Source organism: Phyllobates terribilis, unplaced genomic scaffold, assembly GCF_046119375.1.
Source record: "Phyllobates terribilis strain yellow unplaced genomic scaffold, ASM4611937v1 Scaffold_3__8_contigs__length_932513732, whole genome shotgun sequence".
NCBI lineage: Eukaryota > Metazoa > Chordata > Amphibia > Anura > Dendrobatidae > Phyllobates > Phyllobates terribilis.
In genome coordinates, this window is record NW_027362763.1 from 438,725,380 (window position 1) to 438,751,721 (window position 26,342).

Below are 26,342 nucleotides of genomic sequence, written 5' to 3' on the forward strand. Positions count from 1 at the left end.
GAAAACCCCTTCACAAGAAGCGTTAGGGTACTTTTCTTTGTGATATTTTCAGACATTTTTGAAGCTAAAACTAGGAGTGGATTGAAACAAAAAAAAGAGAAGTCGAATATTTCATACATACTTCCTGTCAATTTACTATCCACTCATTGCTTTTGCTTCAAAAACTGCATCAAAATTAAGTGTGTAAATGCACCCTTAGGTATTGCAGAGACTGTAGGACTGACACGGATGAAGCTTTGAGGTCAATGGTGAATTTCTTTTCCTGGATAACAAAGTTCTTGGTTTTATCCCGCAGAGTCATTATTTTCTTCAAGAAGTTGTGTGTGCTTGGGAACAGCTAAAACAGATTTCTAATGTGAAGTCCCAACAAACAGAACCGCAGCACAGCCTCACTGACCTGTGAGGAAAACGTAGGGATGTGTTTAACCTCAGTGAAAATTCAATGTTCACAAATGTAGTGGAGATGAGATTTTAACTGTTTAGGAGAGCAACAAATACTGCACAGAGATAGTCCAGGTCACTGCTTTATGGCCACATAAGCTAAAGCTTATTAATTGGTTTCTATACTACTATGTTTCTTTTTTTTAGCCCTTGATTATAGAATTTTTAATTTAAAAGGGGTTTTCTTGGCCCGGGCAAATTTTCAGAAAGCACTGTGACCACGAGCTTCTTTTCCTTCTTTGCTCTATGAACATTGAGAGAAAGAGAAAAGAGAATATAAGCAGAACATGACAGCAAGTGAGCATGACACATACATGAAGTCAACAATGATGACCACTTGAACTGGCAAGCAGGGAAGAATCTCAACAGTGTGTGCAGTACACACCATTAGTATTTGGTATACTACAGCACTTGCCGAAAATTTGTCTGGAAAACCCCTTTAGAGTGTGTGCAACAGGCATGTTTTTCAGGTGCATTCAACCCGGAATCCACCTGGAAAAGCACCCCATAAAATTAACCTAATGCACAAGAGTGTCAAAAAGACATTGCCGTGCACACGTTCTGTATTATCAACCATTAGGTACAGTATATACACCCCAATAGGGATGATAAATTCAAATTACCAAATTACCCAGACGGTAAATAGACCCTAGTTTAGGGATGGATTAAAACATGACTTATTTCTATCCAGAGCTGTGGAGTCGGAGTCTGTATCCATTTTCGTGGAGTCGGAAGTCCATTTTATACCGACTCTGACTCTTAAAGGAAACCTGTCACGTCCTATCTACACTGCCCCCACTGCTTTTTTAGTGACGCAATGTGCATCACTAACAAGCTTTTTTCATGAAAATCTGTGGTAGTGTAATGATTTTATAACCTTATATATACTTAGATCCTACCTGCTGTTTTCAGTCATAGGGGTGTGATTCTCTCATTCAGTCATGGGCAGCACCGCATTCACTCACTGCTGGCGCTTCCCAATGTATTTGTATACTGCTCCCGGCAAGGTTGCGTCTAGATCGGAGGGGATTTTTTGAGGCCCTCACTCCAGCAACTCCGTTCTAGTCTCCTCAGCAGTGAAGCGTCTAGATCGGAGTGGCTAAAGTGAGGAGCACAAAACATCACCTCCGATCTAGACACAACCTTGCCGGGAGCAGTATTCAAACACATGAGCGACGGCAGTGACTGAACGCGGTGCTGTCCATGGCTGAATGAGAGAATCACACCCCTATGACTGAATACAGCAAGTAGGACAACGTATATATAATGTTATAAAATCATTATAGTACCACAGATTTTAATGAAAAAAGCTCGTTAGTGATGCACATTGCATCACTAACAAAGTAATGGGGGCAGTGTAGATAGTAGATAGGACGTGACAGGTTCCCTCTAAAATATATAATAAATTGGGTTCAGTAGTTCAGTGCAGGATGTGCTGTAAAAGGTTTCATAAGAACTTGGAAACTGTCTCTTCAGAGAGGAAGAGGACTAGAACTCTAGTGCCACCTATAGGAAGTAGCAATCCTAAAAGTCAATATTTATACTCTCTAAAAAGCCTTGTCATATGACTAAAGCCCCCGTCTCACATAGCGAGATCGCAGCTGTGTCACGGTTTTGGTGACGCAACAGCGACCTCACCAGCGATGTCGCTATGTGTGACACTTTGCAACGATCAGGCCCCTGCTGTGAGGTCGCTGATCGCTGCAAAGTGTCCTGGACCATTTTTTGGTCGTTGCTCTCCCGCTGGTCAGCACACATCGCTGTGTGTGACCAGCGGGAGCAGCGATCAGGCTGGTAACCATGATAAACATCGGGTTACTAGGGGCACACGCGCACTTAGTAACCCACTGTTTATCATGGTTACGAGCCTGCTAAAGTGAGCGGTAGCCTCCCGCTCACCGTAGCAGAGTGGTAACCATGATAAACAGTGGGTTACTAGGTGCGCGTGTGCCCCTAGTAACCCGATGTTTATCATGGTTACCAGCCTCATAGCTGCTTCCGCAGGCTCGTAACCAGGAGCAGGTCATCGTGGAAAGATTCTTTCCACGATGTCGCTGCTCCCCTGATCGTTGGTGAGCCTGCCTGTTTGACAGCTCACCAGCGACCACATAGCGACGCAGCAACGATCCCTGACAGGTCGTATCGTTGTCGGGATCGTTGCAGCGTCGCTAAGTGTGACGGGGCCTTTAGGAAAAAAGCCAAAACCAAGATCTCAATTTGCAGACACTGTGTTTCGGGGTACTGCCCCTCGTCAGGGATTGCTACTTCCTATAGGTGGCACTAGAGTTCTAGTTCTCTTCCTCTCTGAAGAGATAATTTGCATATTTCCCAGAGAAGCATTGTGGCTTAAAATTCTTCTCACCTTGGTATGCCAGGATTGACATGTCACTCTCCGCAAGGAGAAACATTACCCCTTGGATCCCCATAAGAATTTGGGAAAGTTATGAAATGTCCTATACATGTCTGTTCTATTCCTGATCTAAGGATCTCGGCTTTTAGTTGAGATGAATCTGTGCTGCACTTTATGTACATGTTCAGTAGTGAGGCAGGGCTGTGGAGTTGGAATCAGGGAGTCGGAAGTCAGGGAAATTGAGGAGATGGAGTCAGAATCGGAGTTGTTGGTTTGGCTTATCAACTCTACAGCCCTGTTTCTATCTTTTAAAAGTGGTAAATATATTTAAAAGCACACTAGTGTACCAGTGTTATCTCTCTACTAAGTATGATCTCTAGGATCTATATAGTTCATTGAGCAAATTAGTTCATGTTCAGTATAATATTATGTCCACCATGACTGCAGTTCATGGATTAAGAATAGCTCAGCTGAATCAGTATTTGCTAGGACATACACTGGTCTCCCTAGTGTTAACTAAAATACAATCAATCACATAGCCACTCCAACAAGTTTCACCACAAGGGCTTCCTCAGGGGGCTGGGTGTTCTCTAACTTATGTTAACTGCTTGAGGGTTCGGAAACCTGAAAAGTGGCTAAGTGACCTGGGGGGCTGCCGCAAGCTCTCTTCAGAGTATATAGAGTAAGAGATGCCATCGCAGGAATTATGGCAAAGCCACCTCAGGGAAAGGACTGCCAGCATTTTCCTTAAGCGGCTTCACTCAGGAAAACACAGCAGCTGTATTTCTTTAAAATGAGAAATCTGGAAAGTGAAATTGTAGAACTTCATACTAAGAACATTAAACAGTCCAATAAAGTACAGGCACACGGGCAGCCAAAAGCTGCGAGGTCATGCAAGTTGCTGCAGTTTTCACACCGATCATTAAGTATTGATTTTAAAGACCTGCCTATTGATAATCGTAATGCGATTTTGCAGATTTACCATAACTGAATTAATACTGGGAAAACCATACCTGCACTTTGACTTTGTCACAATGAAAGCTGATCTGGGCCTTGTGAGACTCGTTCACATTAGCACAGTGTTCTTTTCAGATAGGATTTTCAGTGTGCGTAAATAAAGAAATTAACAAAAACCTGACGATACCCATTACAAGTCAATCGAATTGTAAAGATTGATTTGCAAATCAATATATCATATCTGTTACGGTTCTCTAACAACTGAAGGCATTGCTAGGTTAAATTACACCATCCTTTCCCAAGAAAGTGACTATTCGTGTCTGACTTTTTCAATAAGTTTCCTTGGAAATACAAATAATTATTTTCAGCATCCTTTCCAGTTTTCCCTTATCTTTGTTTTTTGTGTGTTGTGGGTTTGTATATTTTCGTACATAGATAAAAATGCAAGAATTTATATAGTAGTAACAGAAAATACATCCGAGCAAACAAAGCTCTGAATAGGATTCGAGGTTTTTCATTAACAGGAGCAGTAAAGCAGCATTAATGGCAAAGTAAAGTGAAGATAAAAGCTGTACAAAGAGAATACCAGTGAATAATGGATAAAAAGCGTCAGAATACATAGGACAAAAAGCACACAGAGCTCTAAATGTTATTAAATAAAAAGTTTTATCCCTTCCACTGACAACGACATTAAAAGCTGGCTGCAGCTAGAGCCTTCATCTAATGTTAAAGCCAAGAATTTTATTTGAGGAGCATCAGGAAAAGTTTTACTTTCTGGTTTTGTATGCAACATATTTTAACATCACATTTAGAAGTTACTTTAAAATAAACGTCAGGGTGTATATGTTTAACGGATGACTCCGACGGATGCCTTGCAGAATCGTTACAGAAAACCACTTTAAAAAATAAAATCAAAACAAATATACACTGAACAGAGAAGGGAACGTTTCTCTATGTTACAACCTCCATTACCATTCAAAGACGATACCTTTATTTTTTTATGAAGGGAATTGGAATCTGAACAGTTTCATATTTAATCATCCCCTATGATACATGTCTACATCTAGATTGCAATGATTTTTGGTCCATTAAGTTTTGTTGAAAAAGAGAAATCAGTGCATATAGCGATATTAGTGGGGTGTGTGAACTTTGCACAACCTAAACTTTTCATTTTTAAGAAGTGTTTTACGTCTCAGGCTCTGCTTGGTACAAACTTTAGTACGGCTGGGTTCACATAGTGTTTGCCCCTATGTTCAGTGACTCCGTTGGGACTTGCGTCTGAATCCAGGCAAAACGTGGTTAGGGCATTAGCGCTGACAGGGACATTGACGGCAATGATGCAGATGGAGTCACAGTGTTCTCTGCTGTACATTATTTTTGTCCGTATACGCCTAGTTAAGGTGGGCAGGAAGACTACATCTTGCTGCGAGCCTCAACTAGGCGTATACGAGCAAAAATTATGTCAGACACAGCACACTGCTGCCGTCTGCATCATTACCGTCAATGGCCCTGTCAGCATTTACACCCTAATCCCGTTTTGCGTGGGTTCAGACGCAAGTCCCGAAGGAGCCACTGGACGTAGGAGCAAATGTGATCCCCATCTAAGAAACATGTTTTTTTTTTTTAATCTTTTTTTTTTTTTTTCAAAACAATATTCTTTGATGCAAAATTATATGAAGGTGCACAACAGTGCAAAATGCTGAGTGACCCTTTTCACATTGTGGCAGGTCTCTACTTTCAAAAAATATATATGGGTATGAGGGGATAGTAGGAATTTTATCTGTATTTTATGTGTATTTTCCAAAAGTGAGAAAATTTGTGGCAACAAAGGGGCAAAACTCATGTAGCCAACTGTAAAATAGTGTAGAGTATGCACATACATAATGTAGCAATATATGGCGGGATCAACTTCACTGACCTGGGTTATTTTACATGAGAATGCAAATATTAACCAATTGTGTCATTCAAATAACTATGACACTAAACTAAATGGGCTGTCTCTGACAAACGTGGGCCCTGCGGTCCTCTGCTGGAACAGCTCATTTTTACGGCAAGGGATTTTCCATGTGCCAAGGAGATCTAGGATTACATGGCAATCATTTAGAAGAATGGTTGTCCTTTTTATATAAGGATGACTAACGTCCAACAGAACAGATGCAGAGCCACCCCCATATCATGCCACATTAGTGTATACTAGCGCACAATTCATAAAACAACCCCTGTAAACTGCATCTTCTTCTATAAATGTTAATAACATTGTGTGGAATCTATATACTTTTTTTTAGTTGAGTCAGATGAGGTTTAATATAAAATATGAAAATTCTGCCAATGTCTGAACCTTCATTCCTATTTCCTGATGTATATCATACTGAGGTGTCACATATAGAAAAAAAGAGTAAGGCTCTGTCTGTAACAGTAGCACCCTCCTTTAGTTATCCAGGATACAGACCAGATATGACAGGTGCATCATTATCCATCTGATAAGTTAGTTATTATTAACCCCCCTCCAAACACACACATGCATTTGTCAGGATCCCATCAACGCCTACCCGATGATACGATTGTGGGGTGCTGATGGGTTGTCATGGCAGACGGGGCCTGCTGAAGACCCTTTATCACTGCCATGTTTGATCTCCTGGTAGATTGATTTTTAATAATAACTGCAATACAAGCGCTTGTATGATTACAGATTAAAGTCCCCTACTGGAAATAAAAAAGAAAAAGGTTCTAAAATGATATATATATAAAAAAATAATAATAACTTGAACCACCACTTATTCCCCAAATACAAATAAAGTATTGTAAAAAATATATATATATATAAAACTATATATGTATTAAAATTTTATATTGACGCATCTGTAGATTTCAAAATATGAAATGGTTTACCGTGCAATACATACCATTAAAGAATAAAAAAATCAAAACACCAAAATTACCAGTTTATTTTTTTTTGTTGCTGCATCTCCCACACAAGATGCAATAAAAAGCGATCGGATCGTACCCCCAATTGGTATTCGTAAAAAAAAATGACATCTTGTCATACAAAAAAAAGCCTCCTACTGCTCCATTGATGGAAAAATATAAAACGTAGGTTTCTTAGAAAATGGTGACATATATTTATATATTAAATGTATTTTCTACATGTGTTTTTTTTGGCCATTTTTCCGCACTTGGAATTAATTTACCCATAAAATGAATGTTGTGCTCTAGGAAACTATGAGTACAATCAATGCTTTAAAAACCAAATTTGTCATACATCTATGTTGATAAAAAAATTTAAAAAAAAGTTATGGCTCTTTGAAAAGGAGGAAAAATTAAACCACAAAAACAAAAACTCCTTAAGGACACAGCGAAATACATGTTGTGCTCACAACGCAGACAAGTAGGACAGGAAGACATACAAACTCCATACTCATGTTATCAGATTTGTACCCAGCACCCCAGTGCAATAAAGGCACAGGTGGTGACCTCAGACATTGCTCTGCCAACCTTTAGCAACCAAATGGTAGCTCTTGACTCAAATTTGGCCTTTAGGGGTGTAGGAAAGCTAAGTGACAGCCCCTGTGGTACATTTAATTATATTTACAGCGAATATTTTTTTTCTCTTAGGTAAAGGGTATGTGCACACGTTCAGTATTTGCAGCAGAAAATGTGTTGGCAGGAAAAACATTGCGCAAAATACGTACATTTTTTATGCGTGTTTCTCCCTATTCGTTAGAATAGGCACAAAATGCTGCAACAATTAAAAAATTAATAAATTGCAGATTTGAAACTGCTTCAAATCTGCAAGGAAAAAGAAGCAACATGTGCACATCCACATTGCTAAACCTGCCTTAGGGTAAGTGCTTACTGTACAGGCAGGGTCAAGTTTACTAGAAATTTTCACTTTTAAAATACCTTCACACTCTTATTTAAAGAAGCAAAAGCTACATTAAATTATATAATGTACACCCATCCTTACATATTTATTGCACAAAATAGTATGAAATATGACTCTAGAAACCCTGACTACTGTGGTTTATCTCCACCAATATAAGAAAGGGTGGCATACGCACTACCCCTTTAAGAAAAGTTCACTTTCTGACTCTTGGAAGCGGTTTACAATAAAATATATCATTCGCGGAAAAAGGCTATAGCCAGCTTTCAGACGGAATAAATCCAGTTCATTTTCTGACTTCCCCGAGTCACTTGGTGGATTTAGAAATAATGACACAAGCCTTCAGCTCCAGAACAATTTGCCCTATTGTGCGCACCTATCAAGTTATGCCTTCACAGCGGCTCTCTGTTTTGAGGATAAAAGAATGAAACTGAAGCCCCGTTTCCCTTTCTTTTCCATTCTGAATGATTAAATCGCGGTACAATTTGGGTAAAGCTCATCATTACATAGCTGATGCTTTGACGACTTGATTGAAAGAAGTATTTCCAGGAGCCGTAATGCTCATCTGTGTGTTTAATAACCGGCAATGAAAAGCAGCCAAGAACTCGTTTATCTAGTCCCTGTTAGAGAGACGCACATCGTGCTCATATTTAATGTATGTGCAGATTACTAAGTGCTAATAGAAGGCTTGATATAGCGGCCCATAAACTATCTCAATACCTTTCTAGCTCACCTACCCGACTTTGAGCGAAACGTGTTGCACGACGGTCTAATGAGAAACAAATTAGGTATTTTTTGGATGTTAAATATGCAAAAAAAAAAAAAATCTGCAGAAATAATTATATTAAATATTAACAGCATTTCCAACAAGACTCAATGCCTATGAGAAACCGTGACGTACAGTAAAGCATTTCCATTCCCGCATTTGTTATTGCAAGCCCGGCTAACAAGGAAACACTAGAAAGAGGGAATTGACTGAAGCTGCCCGATCATGCATTATTAACGCTCAAGGCAAATTAATTCCTGCGCTTGAGTTCTTTGTGGTGATATATATAAATTGTATGTATAGCTGCTGGCCTTGATAAAGATGTAGGAAGGATGCCTGCTCTCCCAGGTGAGAAGTTACTGAAACAGGCAACTTGACCACACTAATTAAACTAATCTGCGGAAATATAGTGATGCTGGTGCACAAAACGCGTGAGGTCTGATGGCAATGTATAATATACTGCGTCTACTGTGTCTGTCCCTGTCTCTAAACACTGCAGGGATTTAGGACAAGCTCTTGCTCTGCAATACCCGCCTGCTGAGCTATCAATCAGCCCTCCTACACACACCATTTTATTTTTAAGCAGCTTTAAGCACTTTTTTAAGCATTTTTTATAGCATTTGCAGTGGTGGTTTTACTTTAGGATCAGTATCATCTGAATTAATCAATGAACCGATTTGAGAATAGTAGGGCTATGGACAGAGAAATTGCCTACTGATATAAAGCGGGGGATAACTCCTAAAATACACTAAATCCTACAAAAGGGGCAATGAGAAAAATATATACTTTGTTAGTAAATACAAAATAGTGATCGGTAAATATAAAATCAGAGATAAAGCCTCAGGTATAGCAAAAATGGAATGAGGTCCGCACACATGAAGGTAAGGGTCAGTACAGATGGGCATAGCAAGTTGCTTATATTAATGTCCGTAATAGGTATCACGACCCCGACGCGCATTTCGCGTGGGCTTCCTCGGGGGGGGGGGGACGTGTGTAAGGGTTGTGGTTACGTGGTACAAATACAGGTAACAATGAGTAAGCAGGATAATGTCATTTAAATCCATTATGGATCTTATGATCTTTACAGCGTTTTTTTCAGGGCTGTGTAGTCGGTAAGACAAACCTCAGACTCCAACTCCTCAATTTCCCTGACTTCCGACTCTGACTCCACAGCCCTGCCTCACTACTGAGCATGTACATAAAGTGCAGCACAGATTCATCTCAACTAAGAGCCGAGATCCTTAGATCAGGAATAGGACATTTCATAACTTTCCCAAATTCTTATGAAATAATTTACAGTACATTCTACATTGTATTATTGTACTCAACTTATTATATATTTTAGGAGTTGGTCCATTTTATACCGACTCCACCAAAATGGACACCGACTCCCGACTCCACAGCCCTGGTTTTATTACCTGATCATTACTGGTTTAATCAGAAGTTTCGTTTTTACTTATTACAGACATTAATATATACAGTTTGCTATGCCCATCCATACTGACCCTTCCCTTACTTCATGTGTGTGGACCTTATTCCATTTTTGCTATACCTGAGTCTTCATCTCTGATTTTATATTTATCTAAGACTATTTTGTATTACTAATAAAGTATTTTTTATTATTACCATTGGTGGATTTTTGACTCCATGGTTTTATTACTGTGTTGAATTTTTTTAAGAAGTTTTTGAAGACTATTAAAAAAAAACTGCATACCCAAAGTTTGTTAAAGATTGGAATCCATTCCCATTATCCTGTAGAATGTAAGCCCACAAGGGCAGGGCCCTCTCCTTTCTGTACCAGTCTGTCATTGTTAGTTTTTTCTCTTTTTTATATTTTGTTTGTAATCCCTTCTCATGTACAGCACCATGGAATCAATGGTGCTGTAAAAACAAATATTAATAATCATCATAATAAAAAATGTCACCAATATCCCATAAATAAAAACATGGAAAAAGGCAAAAATAAATAAATTAAAAAAATAATAAAAGGCAAAAATCCCCCAAAAACATGACTTTATTCAAAACACTGTGCAACCAGACTAACAAGAGTTAAGATTAGAGAAGAGCGAACTTCAGCTCACCAGTTGTACCTTGTATAACCAGCACCGCTTTCCTGATGGTGAAAGGCAGCACAAAGTCAGGGCTATCAGCCAGCTAATGATTTAATAATGAAGCCTAGACTCATTTCATACGATCATTTTGAGGCAGTAATCGCCGGGTTTCTAATTATTTAAATAAACGATAGGTAATGTTTGGCTTTTTTTCTCCTGTTCTCTGTATAAATCTGCCTGGATATGAATTTTAGAGACATACATTTGGCATAGAGAACATGGGTAAAGCTGTGACCAGGAGAGAGATGGCATCGAGTGTATACTGATTGGGGGTGAATCAATGATCAAGAGCATTGGCGAGTCAAGTATTCCATCATAGCTGTGGGGAATTCATGGCCGGGCTTGCCAGGCTCAGTGCAGGCAGAAGCTGATCTATGTTTCTAGTGCAAGGCATTTTCTCTGCAGTTGCTTGGGACGGAAGCCAAGGAAGGGAATTATTGTAGCAAACAAGCACAGTGTAACCCTCCAGAATAAATGACAGCACGAGCATATAGTCAACATTTTGCTGCTCAAAATTAAGTACCCTGTTCAAGTAAGCTTGTTCAGGGCATTTGTTTTCCATGGCTCCAAACAAGTCTGCCTTTCCCCTATAGCAGGAGTGGAGTGGACGTGATACACATGGAAGGATGTGTTCATTAGGTGACCTCATGCTCCACACACTTCTGTCACAATGAAGGGGGATCTAATATGTGCCGCCTTGCCTTTAATGCGGTTATAAGCTTAGACACAGTGCTGTGCGAAATGCCTGAGATGCCCGGGCAACCTCTAACCTCTATTTCTAACTAGATTAGACTTCCAACTTTCCAACTTGCTTTCAATTTCTCTGCTCCAAGTGTTAAAGTGGATTGTGCTCAGCCGCTGGAGTGTCTGATCAGCGGCACCGGAATCCACCAGTGCTTAGCAATTACACATGAAACCTTATTAAAGAAAGTCATTTGAGTTTCCCGAGGATTATAAAACTGCAGTTAGCGTCTACAGACGTGGCACACGTAATGAAAAAGTGCCCTGCCAGAGCCCGGTGATAGCTCTCATTGAATTTCAGGCTTAACTTGTTATAATTTAAGTCCTGGCAGAAGATAAATGTGAGAATGTTGGCATCACTTGTACCATTAAATAGTACTTAGCTGGCCGTTGCATGATTGCAGGTATGTAGCACAGAGAATGGCTTGAATTGGGGGGATATTTCTCGGTAAGTGGAAGTCTAACCTGAGTGCTAGTAAACGTTCCCTTATGTATTCCATTATTGATAGATGGAAGGCAGATTCCAGGGAAGAAGCCTTGATGTTCTTGCTTGTTACTATCGGCACATAAATATCGTCTTTTTCAGGTTGCAGAAGTGAAATGTTAGGGGCAACACTATTTCCTGGGGAAAAAAGCATTGCACGTGCTGCCCGTGATACATATTTCCAGTCACTTGGAAGACATAAGTATATGTTGCTGGCTCTGCTAGATAAATCGCTATTGGTATGCATTTGGGGAAGCTGTGCTCTGCAGGAGAAAAAGATCTTCCATTGTATGTAGCCTAAATGAGCCGAATTCTACATTACTGTGATTATAAAGCCTAAACACTATTGATTATTCTTATACAGTCCGCACAGGAGGGCCAGAGGCAAACTCTCTGCCTGGTATTCCAGACGTAGCTGCGGCCCGTTCTCACACGATAAACCCTAATCTGCTTACAATCACATTTTACATACAGTCATTTATCGACAGCTGGTATTTACCACCACTACTGCACTACTAGTAGAGCAATCGGAAAAATGTATCAGACTTACGTTCACAAGTATCGCCTTTTTGTTGATAGCCCGCTTTGCAGATGCATTTTCCAATGGGCACTAGCCATTCGCCTTCAGCACTGCAGTGCATCTTGGGAGAATTATCCGCTTCTTCCTCCGCGTTGCTTACGCATGTCCCTCTTACTTCGACCAATGATGAGAATTCGGAGCCGGTGACAGTGTCGGGGAATACGGCTAAATTCTCAATAATAGTCCAGCATTTTTTATAGTACACCTTCACAGACACCAGGGCAATGCAGGCTCCGACGTCCTGAAATGCCAGGTAGAATCCTTTCCTGGACAACGGTCCAATTTCCCGAACTTCTGTATTCAGCTTCATTTTCCGCTCTCCAAGATCTCCTTGGGTAAAACTTTCATCTGCAGCGATAGTGTCTATTTTCACATATTGATTTTCTCTCATGTTTCTGCCAGTGTCGTAATCTGTTTCATAGTAATACAAGTTAAAGGTTTCCTTGCAGGTTCCCAGTACGCCAGGAAGACTGTTACAATCCCTTAAAGTGAACTTTAGCTCAACAAAAATCCTTTGTGCGTTGGCTTTTGAAATCCAGTTAGTTCGTAGCCAGTTGTTCTGGTTGGGTTCCAGGACCTGACATACCTGATAAGTTCTAATTGGTGTGTAATTTTCATCCAATCCACTGATTTCTTCCCACTGAAAACAGATAGAACTCATATCAGTCCATGTAACAAAGCAAGCATTGTGTACAGGAAGACTGATTCACCCTGGTGCCCCAGCTAGGTTATTGTGCTACTACCTAAACCTTGCTCTGTAGGTGAGATTCGATCGGAATATAGAGTCTTGGATGATCAGTGTCCGTAAATGTACTTACATTCCCTCATGTAGAAGAATTTGTCATGAAAAATATAATTCCCTGAATCTAAAAAAAAAAATTACACCTATTTCTTTTTATTAAACTTTACTATACCGCTTAGCTCAATATTAACAAGAAGTCAGTGAAAAAATCCAGGCTGTCAGTAAAAAAATATATATATATATATTTATATATACTCCTGTATCTAATAACTGGGTAAATCAGTAAAAAATATAAAATTCCACTTCCAATGAAGCAAACTTAATTATATACTGTCAGCAAATATATAAATAGGACAAGACATATTTGAGAGAAAATGACAGGTAGGCCAGGTGCCAGCTTGGGTATTCTCCTATGTAGTGTAAGACTTGTCAATATTGGTTGACATGTTTAGAAGAGTATGTAAGAGATCTATAGGGAACAGGTGCACAGTAAGAGAACAGATGTAACCAGGAGAATGTGCACCCTACATATTGTCTACATGTCAAACAAAGGTATTGTGTGTGTTTGAGATGGAGATAGATATATGTATATGTACACACACAAACACACATATTTTAACTTTTTATTAATTTTTTTAAAATCATAATTCTCTGTAGCTCAACTATGACTGCCATATATTATACAATCTACATTATTTATGTTAACCTCATCATGTCCTATATTAAGGTCGCTAAGTACTTTGGTCCTCTAATAATTTAGGGCACCACTCCATGGGTTCGTTTTTGGGCTGCCAAAATGATTTCTGCAAAATGTTTTTCTGATGTCATAATTTTATAGTAATATATATATATATATATATATATATATATATATATATATATATATATATATATATATTTTTTTTTTTTTTTATAAACATTAGGGGGTATATTTTGCAAAAGATTTGCAATGTTTTAACTCTTAAGTTTGCAAATTCACAGTAATGTAAAGTGTCAAATTGGCTCCTTATTTTCGGATGGTTGTTCTGATACATAATATCTTTAGTGTGTGGTGTTGGATCAGAATGTTATAAGGCTTATTATAAGGCTTATGTTTTTCCACCTGATCTAGGGTAAAAGTCCAGGCTGTAAACCTAGAATATACTTTTTCAATGGTGCAGGTTTAGAGGCCAGCACTACGAATCATATATTTATGACACGCAGTCATTAACTGGTTGGAAAAGGCCAGTTCCTAGTTCTTTATAACTGTTGTCTCCCAATGTTGGTTGTGAACTCTATTTGAGAGGACAATACCTGATAGGTAATCGTCTGTTCATTGGTAATTATTTCCTAAGTACTGAAGCGCTACATCAAAAGCATGTTAATGTGTGATGGAGCATCTAGTAATTGCCTTCTATACCGTGGGAATGACACTTCAATTTGTGGACTAGATACAGACACGCATAGTTAATAAAAAACTAGGAAGGTTGCAGAGTAAAGCAGAAATTATTTGGGTTTAATACCAAAATGGCCTTTTTTCAACCCAAAGTCTGAAACTACAAGTAAATCTAAATCCCTTGCGGTTGCTTTTTAAAAGCACACATATTCTAAAGTTCCTAAGCTAGCCGGCTTGCTCGGAGCGTGTCAAGCATGAAATGAACTTTTCTTTTGGGATTACTTGGAAGAAATCTTACCCCACTGGACGGAGAGGAGATCCATTCCAGTTCTGTCTGTTGTGCTTTGGAATCCAGCAATATAACTGTGAAGAAGAAAAAAAATGATGCTGTGATATCAATATATTGTGATCGTAGAAGTAGACAGTTATGTAGGCAAAACTCTACAAGGCTGAAACATTACATTTTGAGCAATTTAAACTATAGTAAAAAAATATATATACCAGAAAATTCCTGAATAAAGAAAATATAGTCTGTGAAATGTATTTGGGGTCTTTCAGGGGTTTTCCTACCTCTTATGCATCTTCTCGCCTATCTATGGTGTGTTATATTTGAGGCAATGTCTGGATAGCCCAATGTACCTAACATGCTTCTTTTTATATTATTCTATGCAAGTGGTCCACGTTTGTCCTACTAGGACATTTCCTTTTATTATCTAATTCATTTCTGTAACTATTGAATTTAAAACATTTTGTTTCCAAACTTTTTATTATAAAAAAACAAACAAACAAACAGATTTGTATACACGATCACCAATTTGTCACATTTACTTGTTATCTTTGCATAATGGTCATAATGGCGAAGTAAAAAGCCAAAACGTTCACTAGGTCGATGGCAGTGGGCCTTCCACCATTGCAGGGGGTAACATAGCGCCCTCATTTGGGAATGTTGGTAGAAATTCATTCATGATGGATGCAAGTCATATTTTTAAGAGTAGCGCTTTATCATGCTGTATTTTAGTCATTTTGTTGTATTGTTTAAGACTTTTTCAATAATATTTGTAAAGAAATATATAAGAACAGTAGTGATCTAGGTATACCTAGTCACATTTTATGCCTTCTCTACAGCGTACAGGCAGATCACAACACAACCTCCGAGCTGCCAGTGACAGACAGCGATATCTGACTTCAACGCTTCCCGTTTCTAGAACAAAATGTTTCACATGGAGAGCTAAAGTCTACTGGTACATGTGAAAACAAGACAGATATCCTCAAGATCACAAGATTATACTGAGGCTAATACCATGTAGACATTCTGCTGGCCCAATATGACAAGATTAAAGTATAGTAATAGCCGTAAACCCTGCATTTTTATGGTTTGTCTGCCTCTTTAAGAAATTATCCCCGTCTGCTAAAAAAAATTGTATTTACTGAAATTTAACTAGACTATGGTAAATGACATTATCTGCTGCCTGCCAATGAACTGACCTTTCCAAGCCATAAAATATGTATTGTGTAGCTGGGTGCAGATTTCTCTGCTGAACCTAAGGATGTGTGTCAGCATTACCCCACAGCACACTTCTACATCACTTACAGGGTGTAATGCTTCTACAATGAGACGTGTGGATTCAAGCAGAAGGACAAGAAATGGATATGTTTTGCCTGCAAGCACTGGAGACTGATCTTCCTGCACAGACCCCTATTCCCAGGACTATTGCTGGAAAGCTGCTCCAGGAAAGGCAGCAGTCTCTCCTTATCTTGTGGAGGAGAAGCTTTTTTTGTGTCCTGTTTGGCTGGATCATTCACTGCTGACACTGAGCTGTGATCTGCATAATACATTCATACTGCTCTAGGGGCCATGTTCATTGTGCAGAGCTCCGCTATACCTCATCACATATCATATCCAGCCCGTTACTCACAGACTGCCCTGAAAGTTCATGTCTGCAGCCTAGCTTCCCATCCTGGAAGACTGGCATTAACTCAGCGCCTACCCCTAACCCTGCAGAAAAAGACCAATATCTGATCACACTTCAGGCGTTCACTAAGGCACGTGCACGAGTGTCGCTCATAGAAGATTAGATGAAATATATACATATGGTATGGTACATCATATCTTACAATCTTCCAACAAGTTAGAAAATATAGAAGCGGTTGCTAGCCATGATAATGTAATAATAATATAAAATATATATATATATATATATATATATATATATATATATATATATATATATATGTGTGTGTGTGTGTGTGTGTGTGTGTGTGTGTGTGTGTGTGTGTGTGTGTGTGTGTGTGTATATATACACACACACACACACACACACATTATATATATATTACATTATCACGGCTAGTAACGACTTCTATATTTTCTAACTTGTTGCAAGATATAATGTACCATACCATATGTATAGATATTAAACCAATAGATCAAGAGAACCATGAATGCCAGCCCTTTCTCTATCTTATATTGGTGGATGGATTATCACATGCCTGATACCACGTTATAACGCTGCATTCATTATTACATGTCCCATACTGTAGGTTAGAAGTAATAAACACACAGGAGATGGGACGCAGTGTCTTGGCATAGGGTGATGATGAGGGTAGATGACACATGAAGTTGTACTTTAGGTAGGGTGCTGTGTGGTCACTATGCTCCTTCTACAGGCGCCAGCTGGAACTTTTCCTCGGAACAAGCACAAAAGCTACAGTACGGGAAATCTGCTGCTATAGCACTGTCTGCGCTCCCCCTCATCATCAGTACAGCACTATCATTATTGTTATTAATGAATACTAATACAGCCACAACTCCATCATCACCAGCACTTCAACAGCAACGATACAGCCATATACAGTACCACATACAGTACCACCATATACATCCACAACTACACATACAAGTGTGCCACACCAGCAGCCACTCAGCCTCTTTGTCATTAAATCAAGAGACACATAGAGCTGAAGGCAGGTCAAGTACACTCGGTCTGTGGTGGGGGGCAGGGGGGGTCACGAGATGTATTGCCCCAGGACCAGACCTCATCACAGACTAGGAAAAAAAACTTGTATTAAAGTGTAACACCACAATATTAGGACTACACTACACTGTGTGACCTCACATAATTAGTCACCCTGCAGAGTGACACCACATGTAATATCACTGCTTACTTTAGTACACCAGACAGTGACAGACACCACACTACATGGCACAAGTCAGGTGTGTGACGGACACCATGCGGATGGACACCACACACTCAGCCGTGTAAGTATTCAGTGTACATGAGTATTAGTGATGATAATCTATGATATCTATGTATAGGAGTTATGTAGTGTCACATAGTAATTATATATATATTCTGTGATGTCACACATAGGAGTAAGTGCAGGTAGTAATAATAATAATGCATAGTCACACATAGGAAGTAATGCGTAGACAATACAGGAAATAAAATTATATATAGATATACAGTACATGCACTATTACCACCCACAAAAGTACCCAGGTGGGTGGCACACAGAATCAGTACCCAGGCACACAGTATCAGCACCCCCTTGTGTGGCACACAGCACAGATTACACAGTATCAGTACCCTGGTGTGTTACATATAGTATTAGTACCCAGGTGGGTGGCACAGTATTGGTACCCAGGCACACACTGCCAGCACCCAGGCACACACTGCCAGTACCCAGGCACACAGCATTGGTACCCAGGTACACACTGCCAGTACCCAGGCACACAGCATTGGTACCCAGGCACACACTGTCAGTACCCAGGCACACAGTATTGGTACCCAGGCACACACTGCCAGTACCCAGGCACACAGTATTAGTGCTGTGGCACACAGTATTAGTACCCAGGCACACAGTATTAGTACCCTGGCACACAGTATCAGTAACCAGGTGGGTGGCACAGTATTGGTACCCAGGCACACGGTACACACTGTCAGTACCCAGGCACACAGTATTAGTACCCTGGCACACAGTATTGGTACCCAGGCACAGAGTATCAGTAACCAGGTGGGTGGCACAGTATTGGTACCCAGGCACACGGTACACACTGTCAGTACCCAGGCACACAGTATTAGTACCCTGGCACACAGTATTGGTACCCAGGCACACAGTATCAGTAACCAGGTGGGTGGCACAGTATTGGTACCCAGGCACACGGTACACACTGTCAGTACCCAGGCACACAGTATTAGTACCCTGGCACACAGTATTGGTACCCAGGCACACAGTATCAGTAACCAGGTGGGTGGCACAGTATTGGTACCCAGGCACACGGTACACACTGTCAGTACCCAGGCACACAGTATTAGTACCCTGGCACACAGTATTGGTACCCAGGCACACAGTATCAGTAACCAGGTGGGTGGCACAGTATTGGTACCCAGGCACACGGTACACACTGTCAGTACCCAGGCACACTCTTTGTGCCCGGTGTGTGAGCAGACGCCCCGGGGGGCACAGATAAGTGGCGCTCCCGGTGCTGGTGACGGCGCTGCGCTCCTCGGGGACTGCCCTATACTTAGCTCTGCTGCTTCTTGCCATGACGTGCACAGAGTTTCTCCACAATGAGGAAACTTCTCTCCTGCCTCTGTTAATGTCGCCCATCCACAGGGCGCAGTGAGGAAACTTTGTGGCGCTCTTACCTTCCTTGGCAGTCTGCGAGTCCCCGCTATGTGCAAATAGAGCCAGGCTGAGGAATAATGTAATCCAGCGGACACGAGGGGACATTGTGCGCGGAGGAGCCGGTCACTGACTTGTCTGCTGGAGGTCTGCGGCTGCCGGCCGGGTGCTGCTGTCACTCTCAGGTGCTGTGGGCAGAGTGGCCGCGTGCAGAATACATTCCTGTGCACTGAGGGATGCTCGTCCCTGCTCTAGCGCTGTGCACTGCCAGCCTCTGACTGCCGGCACCAGCGAGAGCCGAGCGGGTTAAAGGAGCTGTTAGGACGTCAGTGCCATGTGACCCGTGTGGGCGGGGCCTCGGCGGCCTGTGATGCTGAGTGCTCAGGAGGGAGCTGCCTGTAGACAGGTAACGGCGTGCACCGCGGAGTTTATTATGTGCGGGTGCGATTAGCGCATCGTGCGATACTGCTGCGATATATTGTGCGATATGTTATACTCTGTGCGATATGTTATACTGTGCGATGCATTATACTGTGTTCATCACCTCTCATCTGCTTCCAGGACTGATCTCTGGTCACTTCGCTGATAAAAAGAACTAGACTTTCTAATATTCTCACTGGTTAGTCTGGTGTGTGCAGTCCCATGTAAGTATATTCTGTGTGATCCTGCAAGTTTCCTTGCGTGTCTAATCCCGTCTACAATATTTTCTGTGTGCTTATAGAATCTTGCAGATGTGTGCAGTCCCATGTAAATCAGTTCTGTATAATTATAGAAGCTTACAGATGTGTGCAGTCCCATGTAAATCAGTTCTGTATAAGTATAGAAGCTTGCAGGTGTGTGCAGTCCCTTGTAAATCAGTTCTGTATAATTATAGAAGCTTGCAGACGTGTGCAGTCCCATGCAAATCAGGTCTGTGTAATTATAGAAGCTTTCAGATGTGTATAGTCCCATGTAAATATGTTCTGTGTAATTATAGAAGCTTTCAGATGTGTATAGTCCCATGTAAATATGTTCTGTGTAATTATAGAAGCTTTCAAACATGTGCAGTCCCATGTAAAACAGTTCTGTGTAATAATAGAAGCTTTCAGATGTGTGTAGTCCCATGTAAATATGTTCTGTGTAATAATAGAAGCTTTCAGATGTGTGTAGTCCCATGTAAATATGTTCTGTGTAATTATAGAAGCTTTCAAACGTGCAGTCCCATGTAAAACAGTTCTGTGTAATAATAGAAGCTTTCAGATGTGTGTAGTCCCATGTAAATATGTTCTGTGTAATTCTAGAAGCTTTCAGATGTGTGTAGTGCCATGTAAATATGTTCCGTGTAATTATAGAAGCTTTCAAACATGTGCAGTCCTGTGTAAATCAGTTCTGTGCAATAATAGAAGGTTTTAGGTGTGCGCAACCCCATGTAAATGAGTTATGCATAATTATACAAGCTTTCTGCCATGTGAAGTCCCATGTAAAGCTGTTTTGTGTGATCATAGAAGCTTTCAGATGTGTGCAGTCCCATGTAAATGTGTTCTGTGTAATTATAGAAGCTTTCAGATCTGTGCTGTCCCATGTAAATCAGTTCTGTGTAAGTATAGAAGCTTTTAAGTGTGTACAGTCCCATGTAAATAAGTTGTGCATAATTATAGAAGAGTTCTGTCATGTGAAGTCCCATGTAAATAAGTTATCTCGCTGCTGAAAGCTTTCACTTGCGTGCAGTCCTATGTAAATATGTTCTGTGTGTGCGGTCCCTTGTCAGATTTGTTCAGTGTAATTCTAGAAGCTTTTTAGTGTTTACAGTCCCATGTAAAATGTGTTCTGTGTAATTCTAGAAGCATCCTAGTGTGTACAGCCCCATGTAAAATATGTTTGTTCTGTGTAATTGTCTGTGCAGCCTCATGTAAAATAGCTTCCAGAATCCCACAGAACATCAGTGTGTTGTGTGGGATTGTGAGAGATGCTGTTGCATGCAGTCCTATGTAAAACACAATTGATCACAAGAACTTCATATTGTAAGTATTCCTATGTAAAAGTATGTGCCGGGGGATTTTATATGGAAACACTTATTGTGGCATCTCAGTAGTTCTCGGCATTAGGTATGGAAGAAAAAACACCTTTGGTGCAGTCCCATGGAACAGCCGACTCTTTAACTTTATGATGTGTGAAATTGTATTTAAAAGAATGTTCTCTGAGATACTGAAACTTTTTACTCTCCGCAGTCCTATGTAAAATGTTCTAGGTATCATGAGCATTTTCTGTTGTGTACAGTCCTATGTAAATATTTAATGAATCCTGATCACTTTCTGGTTTGTGCAGTCCTATGCAAACCATGGTTTGTGATTCCTGAGCATTTCATTTGCAGTCCTATAAAGAAGAGCGTTCCATAGGTTCCTAAAATCTTTCTAGTGTGCGCAGTCCGATGTAAAATGTGTTCTGTGAGATTCTGGAAACTTTATGATGAGGACAGTCCTATGTAAAATCTTGTTTAGTAGGATCCCAGAAGCTTTATTTTTTTCTTTATTTTATTCATATTATTTTTTTCCAGTTCTACGTAAAATCTTTTTTGGTGTTATATCTTTCTGTTATGCACAGTCCTATGTAAACGCGTTCTGTTGGGCTCGAGAAGATTTCTAGTTGATGCATGTTATCATGGAATGTGCAGTCCCATGGAAAAGTCCCAGATCATAGTGATGATGTGCTGAGAAAATCATCAATGTCTAAAAAGTTGTTGTTTTTTTGATGATTTTCAGAATCCAAAATTTTGACTCCTCCAACAAATGTGTTTTCCGACTAATATCCGACTTGTCTGCATGCTACAAATTTAACCCCTTCCTACACCCCCACCACATATTTACTGCACAGATGAGAAGCAGTTTACGCGCTTCTAGTACTTGGCAGAGCACAGGAGTGTGCCCGTTTTTTAACTAGCAGGAGGGCAACTTTTACTTTTCGATCTAGACTGACCCTTTGATTGCTGCAGCGTAATAAAAGCTCTCCCTGGAATTAATCCCTCCATGTGGTTGAAAGAGATGGCCCTGCGATCTAAATGAAAGGCAATTCAGCTGCCTAACATCAAAAGTAATGCTGAGAAAAGAAAAAGTTTTAAAAATCTCTCTTTTCACCTGGACAGGGAAAGCGTCTCACCCAGATGGGTATTAAAGAAGAAATGAGAACACCAGAAGCTGTGCCGTCCTACAGAGCCAAGGCACAGTCCTTCCGGTCATCGAGGAGAAGAAGGATCAGGAGTATTGTACAAATCCTGGACAAGCTTGCCGACATCATCGCTCTTATTGAAGATGATTCTTGCCTCGAGAAGATAGAAGCCAGACTCAGTGAGTTGTTAAAAGAGGTGTCCTCCATGGTACCTGTAAGGGGTTGTTTACGTGGGGGTGGCCCCTCTCCAAAATCAAAAGTCAGTCCTCTTGCCAAACGGAAGCGTCGCCAACCAAAGCAGCCAACCAAAAAGCTGATCGTGAATTAGCTGACTTCACTTGTAAGGCCGATGACTGGAGGCGAGCGGCTGCAGGGAGAACATGGCTTCATTTTCTCCTTCTAGTCGCTGCTGCAGCAGATAGAAATGCTATCTACCCGCAGTGTCATCTAATATCTGTATATAGCCTTTCTAGATGAGACCGTTTTCCTTTACAAACAGTTATCCAATAAAAGATCAAAGAAGGCATACTCACTTTACCTATCCTCACCCCTCCGGCTCTGGCGCTTTCTGGTCTCTTTATGCCCCTGCAGCCGATCACATCATTGGTTGACGGCAGTATTTACATAGCTACTTGGTATGCGATCAGCTAAGGGTAGTAAAGAGTCAGGGAGAACTGGAAAATAGTGGAGGTGCCGGGAATCTGCAACTTAAGGATGACTATTTCTTATTTTATAACATTGTAAGCTGTTTCAGTTTTGTTATGGCTGGACAATCCCTTTAATTTTTGAACACTGATTTAAAAAAAGATGTTATTAGGAACAAACTGTTCAGATTGGGTGACACTGAGTTGTTTCAATCTAAAGAAAAATGTTTATTTTTTAAAGGGAGTCTGTCAGTACAAAATGACTGTTCAAACCAAGCACATGCGCTTGGTGCGTCCATGGGGTGGGCAAACAGTTCAGTGCAACTCCCATCTACTTGTTTTCCATCTATCTCCTGTAAATCAAGGAAGCAGGAGCGGAGATAGTTGTAAAACTAGTATCTGCGGAGGTGCACTGAACGCTAGACATGCCAAAGCTGTGCTGTGTGCCTGTGCTTAGTTTGCACAGTCATTTTGTGCTGATAGACTCTATTAAACGGAATCTCTGTCACCAGGTTTTTGGCACCTAGTCTGAGAGTAGAACAATTCAGTGATGTTTCTCTTACTGGGCTGCTTGCTGTAGTTTTCATAAAATCACAATTTTATCAGAAGGAGATTATCACTATAGAACTAATAAACCTGCTGCCATGTAGTCCTCCATATTCATGAGCTCTCTATAAACCTGCCCCACCACTGATTGGCAGCTTTCTGCCTATGCACAGTGTACACAGAAAGCTGTCAATCAGTGATGTGGACGGGGTTATACAGAGCTCAGCATTCAGAGAACTAATAAATCTGCAGCAGATAAAATAGTTTTTTTTATCAAAACTGCACCATGCAGTAAAGTAAGTGACATATCGCCGGAATCAGGGTCTCTATCCCTACATCATGCTGCTCTCAGATAGGGCAGCAAAAACCTGGTGACAGATTCCATATAAAGAAAAAAAGTAAGGTTTAATGTATTTTCCTGAAACGGTGCCTCCCTTCTCCCTGTTCTGCGTCTGGAATTACAGCTCATCTGAGTTGAAATAAATGGGGTTGACTGTAATACCAAACACTCATTGATCAACGAGGCCATTTTCTCTTCTACCGGACAACCTCTTGTTTTATAAGGGAGCAGCAATGACGGACTTGTTCGCCGTTCCAGATTGTGTTGCATTAGTAATTTTTCCTAGATGTGATATGAGAGCTCTTCATACATTGCCTGCGTGCGAGATGTTTGGAAATGTTTCCATACACCACTGCGTGAAGAAAGCAGCTACGTGATCGCTATATTATATAGTTCTGGCTTCACGCTTTTGTTGTGTTCCCGGCGAGCAGACCCCCCACCAATAAACACTTCTGACATGTCTAGATGAACCAAAGGAACACTCCACCATGCCGACAGAGCTGGACTCCAATGTGTTATCAGCTGGGTATGTGCCATTTCTGTATCATTTACTAAGGACTTGTTATACTGTTTAATAAATGTTCCATTTATGGTTATGTATCATTTCCTCTCTGGACACAATTTACCTTTATTTGTATTGTAACAATGCTTTATCTCATCATCATCCTAAGAACAACTGCATTCATTACAGTTCATTTCCAAGTATTGGACTATTAGGCTATGTTCACATGCAGCGTTTTTTATGCAAATTAAAAACTGCTTTTTACACTACCGGCAAAACCTATGAGATCTGAGAAATCCCATGCACACTCTTGTTTTTTTTTTCCTGATTGAATTTGAGAACTGAGATGATTTCTAAATCTGCAGCATGTCATTTCTTTCAGTGTTTTTTGCAGTGTTTTTTTTCTACCCATAGTGAGTATTGTGAAAAAACGCTGTGAAAACATTTTTGCAGCATTTTTGGAGTATAAAACTAAGTTTATTATTCTTGTGCTGTAGGCAAAGCACACGTAATCTGCATCCAAAAAATGTGGCAAAAACTGTGCAAATTGAACAGAGTGTTTTTACTGCCAGAAGAGCAGGTTTTTGCCTTAGGCTGTGTTCCCATGATGAGCATTTGGTGAGTTTTTGATGTTGCAGGTTTTCTGAACCTATTAGGCTACTTGTGTTTTTATATGCGTTTTTATTTCGTCTTTGACACTATTTTTTTTCGTTTGGTGCATCATAAAGCTGCTTTGTTTTTTATACTTATTGGTATTTCGCTCTGACAAAACGTTATGGATACAGATGTGTGTGGATTACATGCGTTTTAGTGAGCTTTTGCAGTGGAAATTTTTACCTGTGGATTTTCCACATCTAATTCAGTTTTAGGCTGTGTTTCCTTGATGAGTTTTTGACGCTGTGTATTTTTGCTGTGTCAAAAACTCAGCGTCTTACAGTTCTAGCAAAGTGGATGGGATTTATAGGAATCTCATGCTCAATGTACTTCTCTTTAACGCAGCGTAAACTGACCTGCGGTGCGCGTCTCAGATCTGAAACATGTCAATTTCTCTTGGGGGTACGCTGAGTTTTCTGTGCAGATTTTCCCCATAAACTTGCATTAGGTTCAGAAATTCTACAGGTAAATAATGCATTTGTTCTTGCAGCAGAAACCCATCAAAGACGCATGTAATCCGCACCTAAGTATGTCACTAAAGTTTTGTCAAAGCCAAATACCAAGAAGTATCAAAAACAAAGCAACTTTATTTAAAGCATGACATACAAACAAGAGATAAAACCTGCAGCGTCAAAAACACATGTAAAAAAACGCACACAAAAAACGCAATAAAAAAACGCAAGTAACCTAATTTTAATAATAGCTGCAAAAATGGTGCACAAATTCTGCAACATCAAAAACGCATCAAAAGCTCATCGTGTGAACGTAGTTTTAGGCCATGTGCACACGTTGAGTATTTGGTGAGTTTTTTACCTCAGTATTTGTAAACCAAAACCAGGAGTGGAACAATCAGAGGAAAAGTATAATAGAAACACGTCACCAATTCTGCATTTATCACCCACTCCTGGTTTTGGCTTACAAATACTGAGGTAAAAAACTCACCAAATACTGAACGTGTGAACGTGGCCTTATGGGGAAAATCTGCACATAAAAATCAGCATACTCGTAAGAGAAAATTGACATGTTGCAGATTTTAAGCACGCACCAAATGTCAGTTTACTTTGTGGGGGGGGGGGGATTCTATAAATCCCATCCACTTTTCTGGAACTGTAAGATGCTGCTTTTTTGGCGCAGCAAAATTATGCATCAAAAACGTAACCTTGCCCACAAGAGTGTATGATTCAATGAAGACCTGTGAAAGATAAAGAACAATTTTATATTAAAGTATTTTACCTGGTTGATCATTATAAAATATTGCAAATCTGTGCCGCATCCAATACTGATCAATATAATTCAATGAGGCCGTTCAATCATCAGTTTTTTCATATGGATCGAGAGTCATTGCGAAAAAAAAATGTCAGCATGCACTATTCTCTTCCAAGTATCTGAAGAGATTCACCTAGTAAAGTCTATGGGTGCTAAAACAACGGATCCAGTACAGAACAGTATTGTACCCGATTTT

The 26,342-nt window shown here is 40.3% G+C and overlaps 1 protein-coding gene across 8 annotated transcripts in view; it reads right to left on the bottom strand.

Moving 5' to 3' along the window:
* EPHA7 (EPH receptor A7) overlaps nucleotides 1–19,385 on the bottom strand; it is a 236,980-nt gene extending 217,595 nt beyond the window's left edge. For 7 of the 8 annotated variants that reach the window (XM_073675719.1, XM_073675721.1, XM_073675717.1 and 4 more), the window contains exons 1-3: nucleotides 19,077–19,382; nucleotides 14,726–14,790; nucleotides 12,281–12,950 (exon numbers count right to left, since the gene is read on the bottom strand). In XM_073675719.1, the coding sequence (XP_073531820.1) occupies nucleotides 12,281–12,950; nucleotides 14,726–14,790; nucleotides 19,077–19,161 (820 nt within the window). In that variant the 5' untranslated portion in view covers nucleotides 19,162–19,382. Of the gene's footprint in view, nucleotides 1–558; nucleotides 686–12,280; nucleotides 12,951–14,725; nucleotides 14,791–19,076 lie in introns of those variants that run through there. The other variant, XM_073675724.1, reaches the window with a different exon arrangement.
* Nucleotides 19,386–26,342: the final 6,957 nt, after the last annotated feature.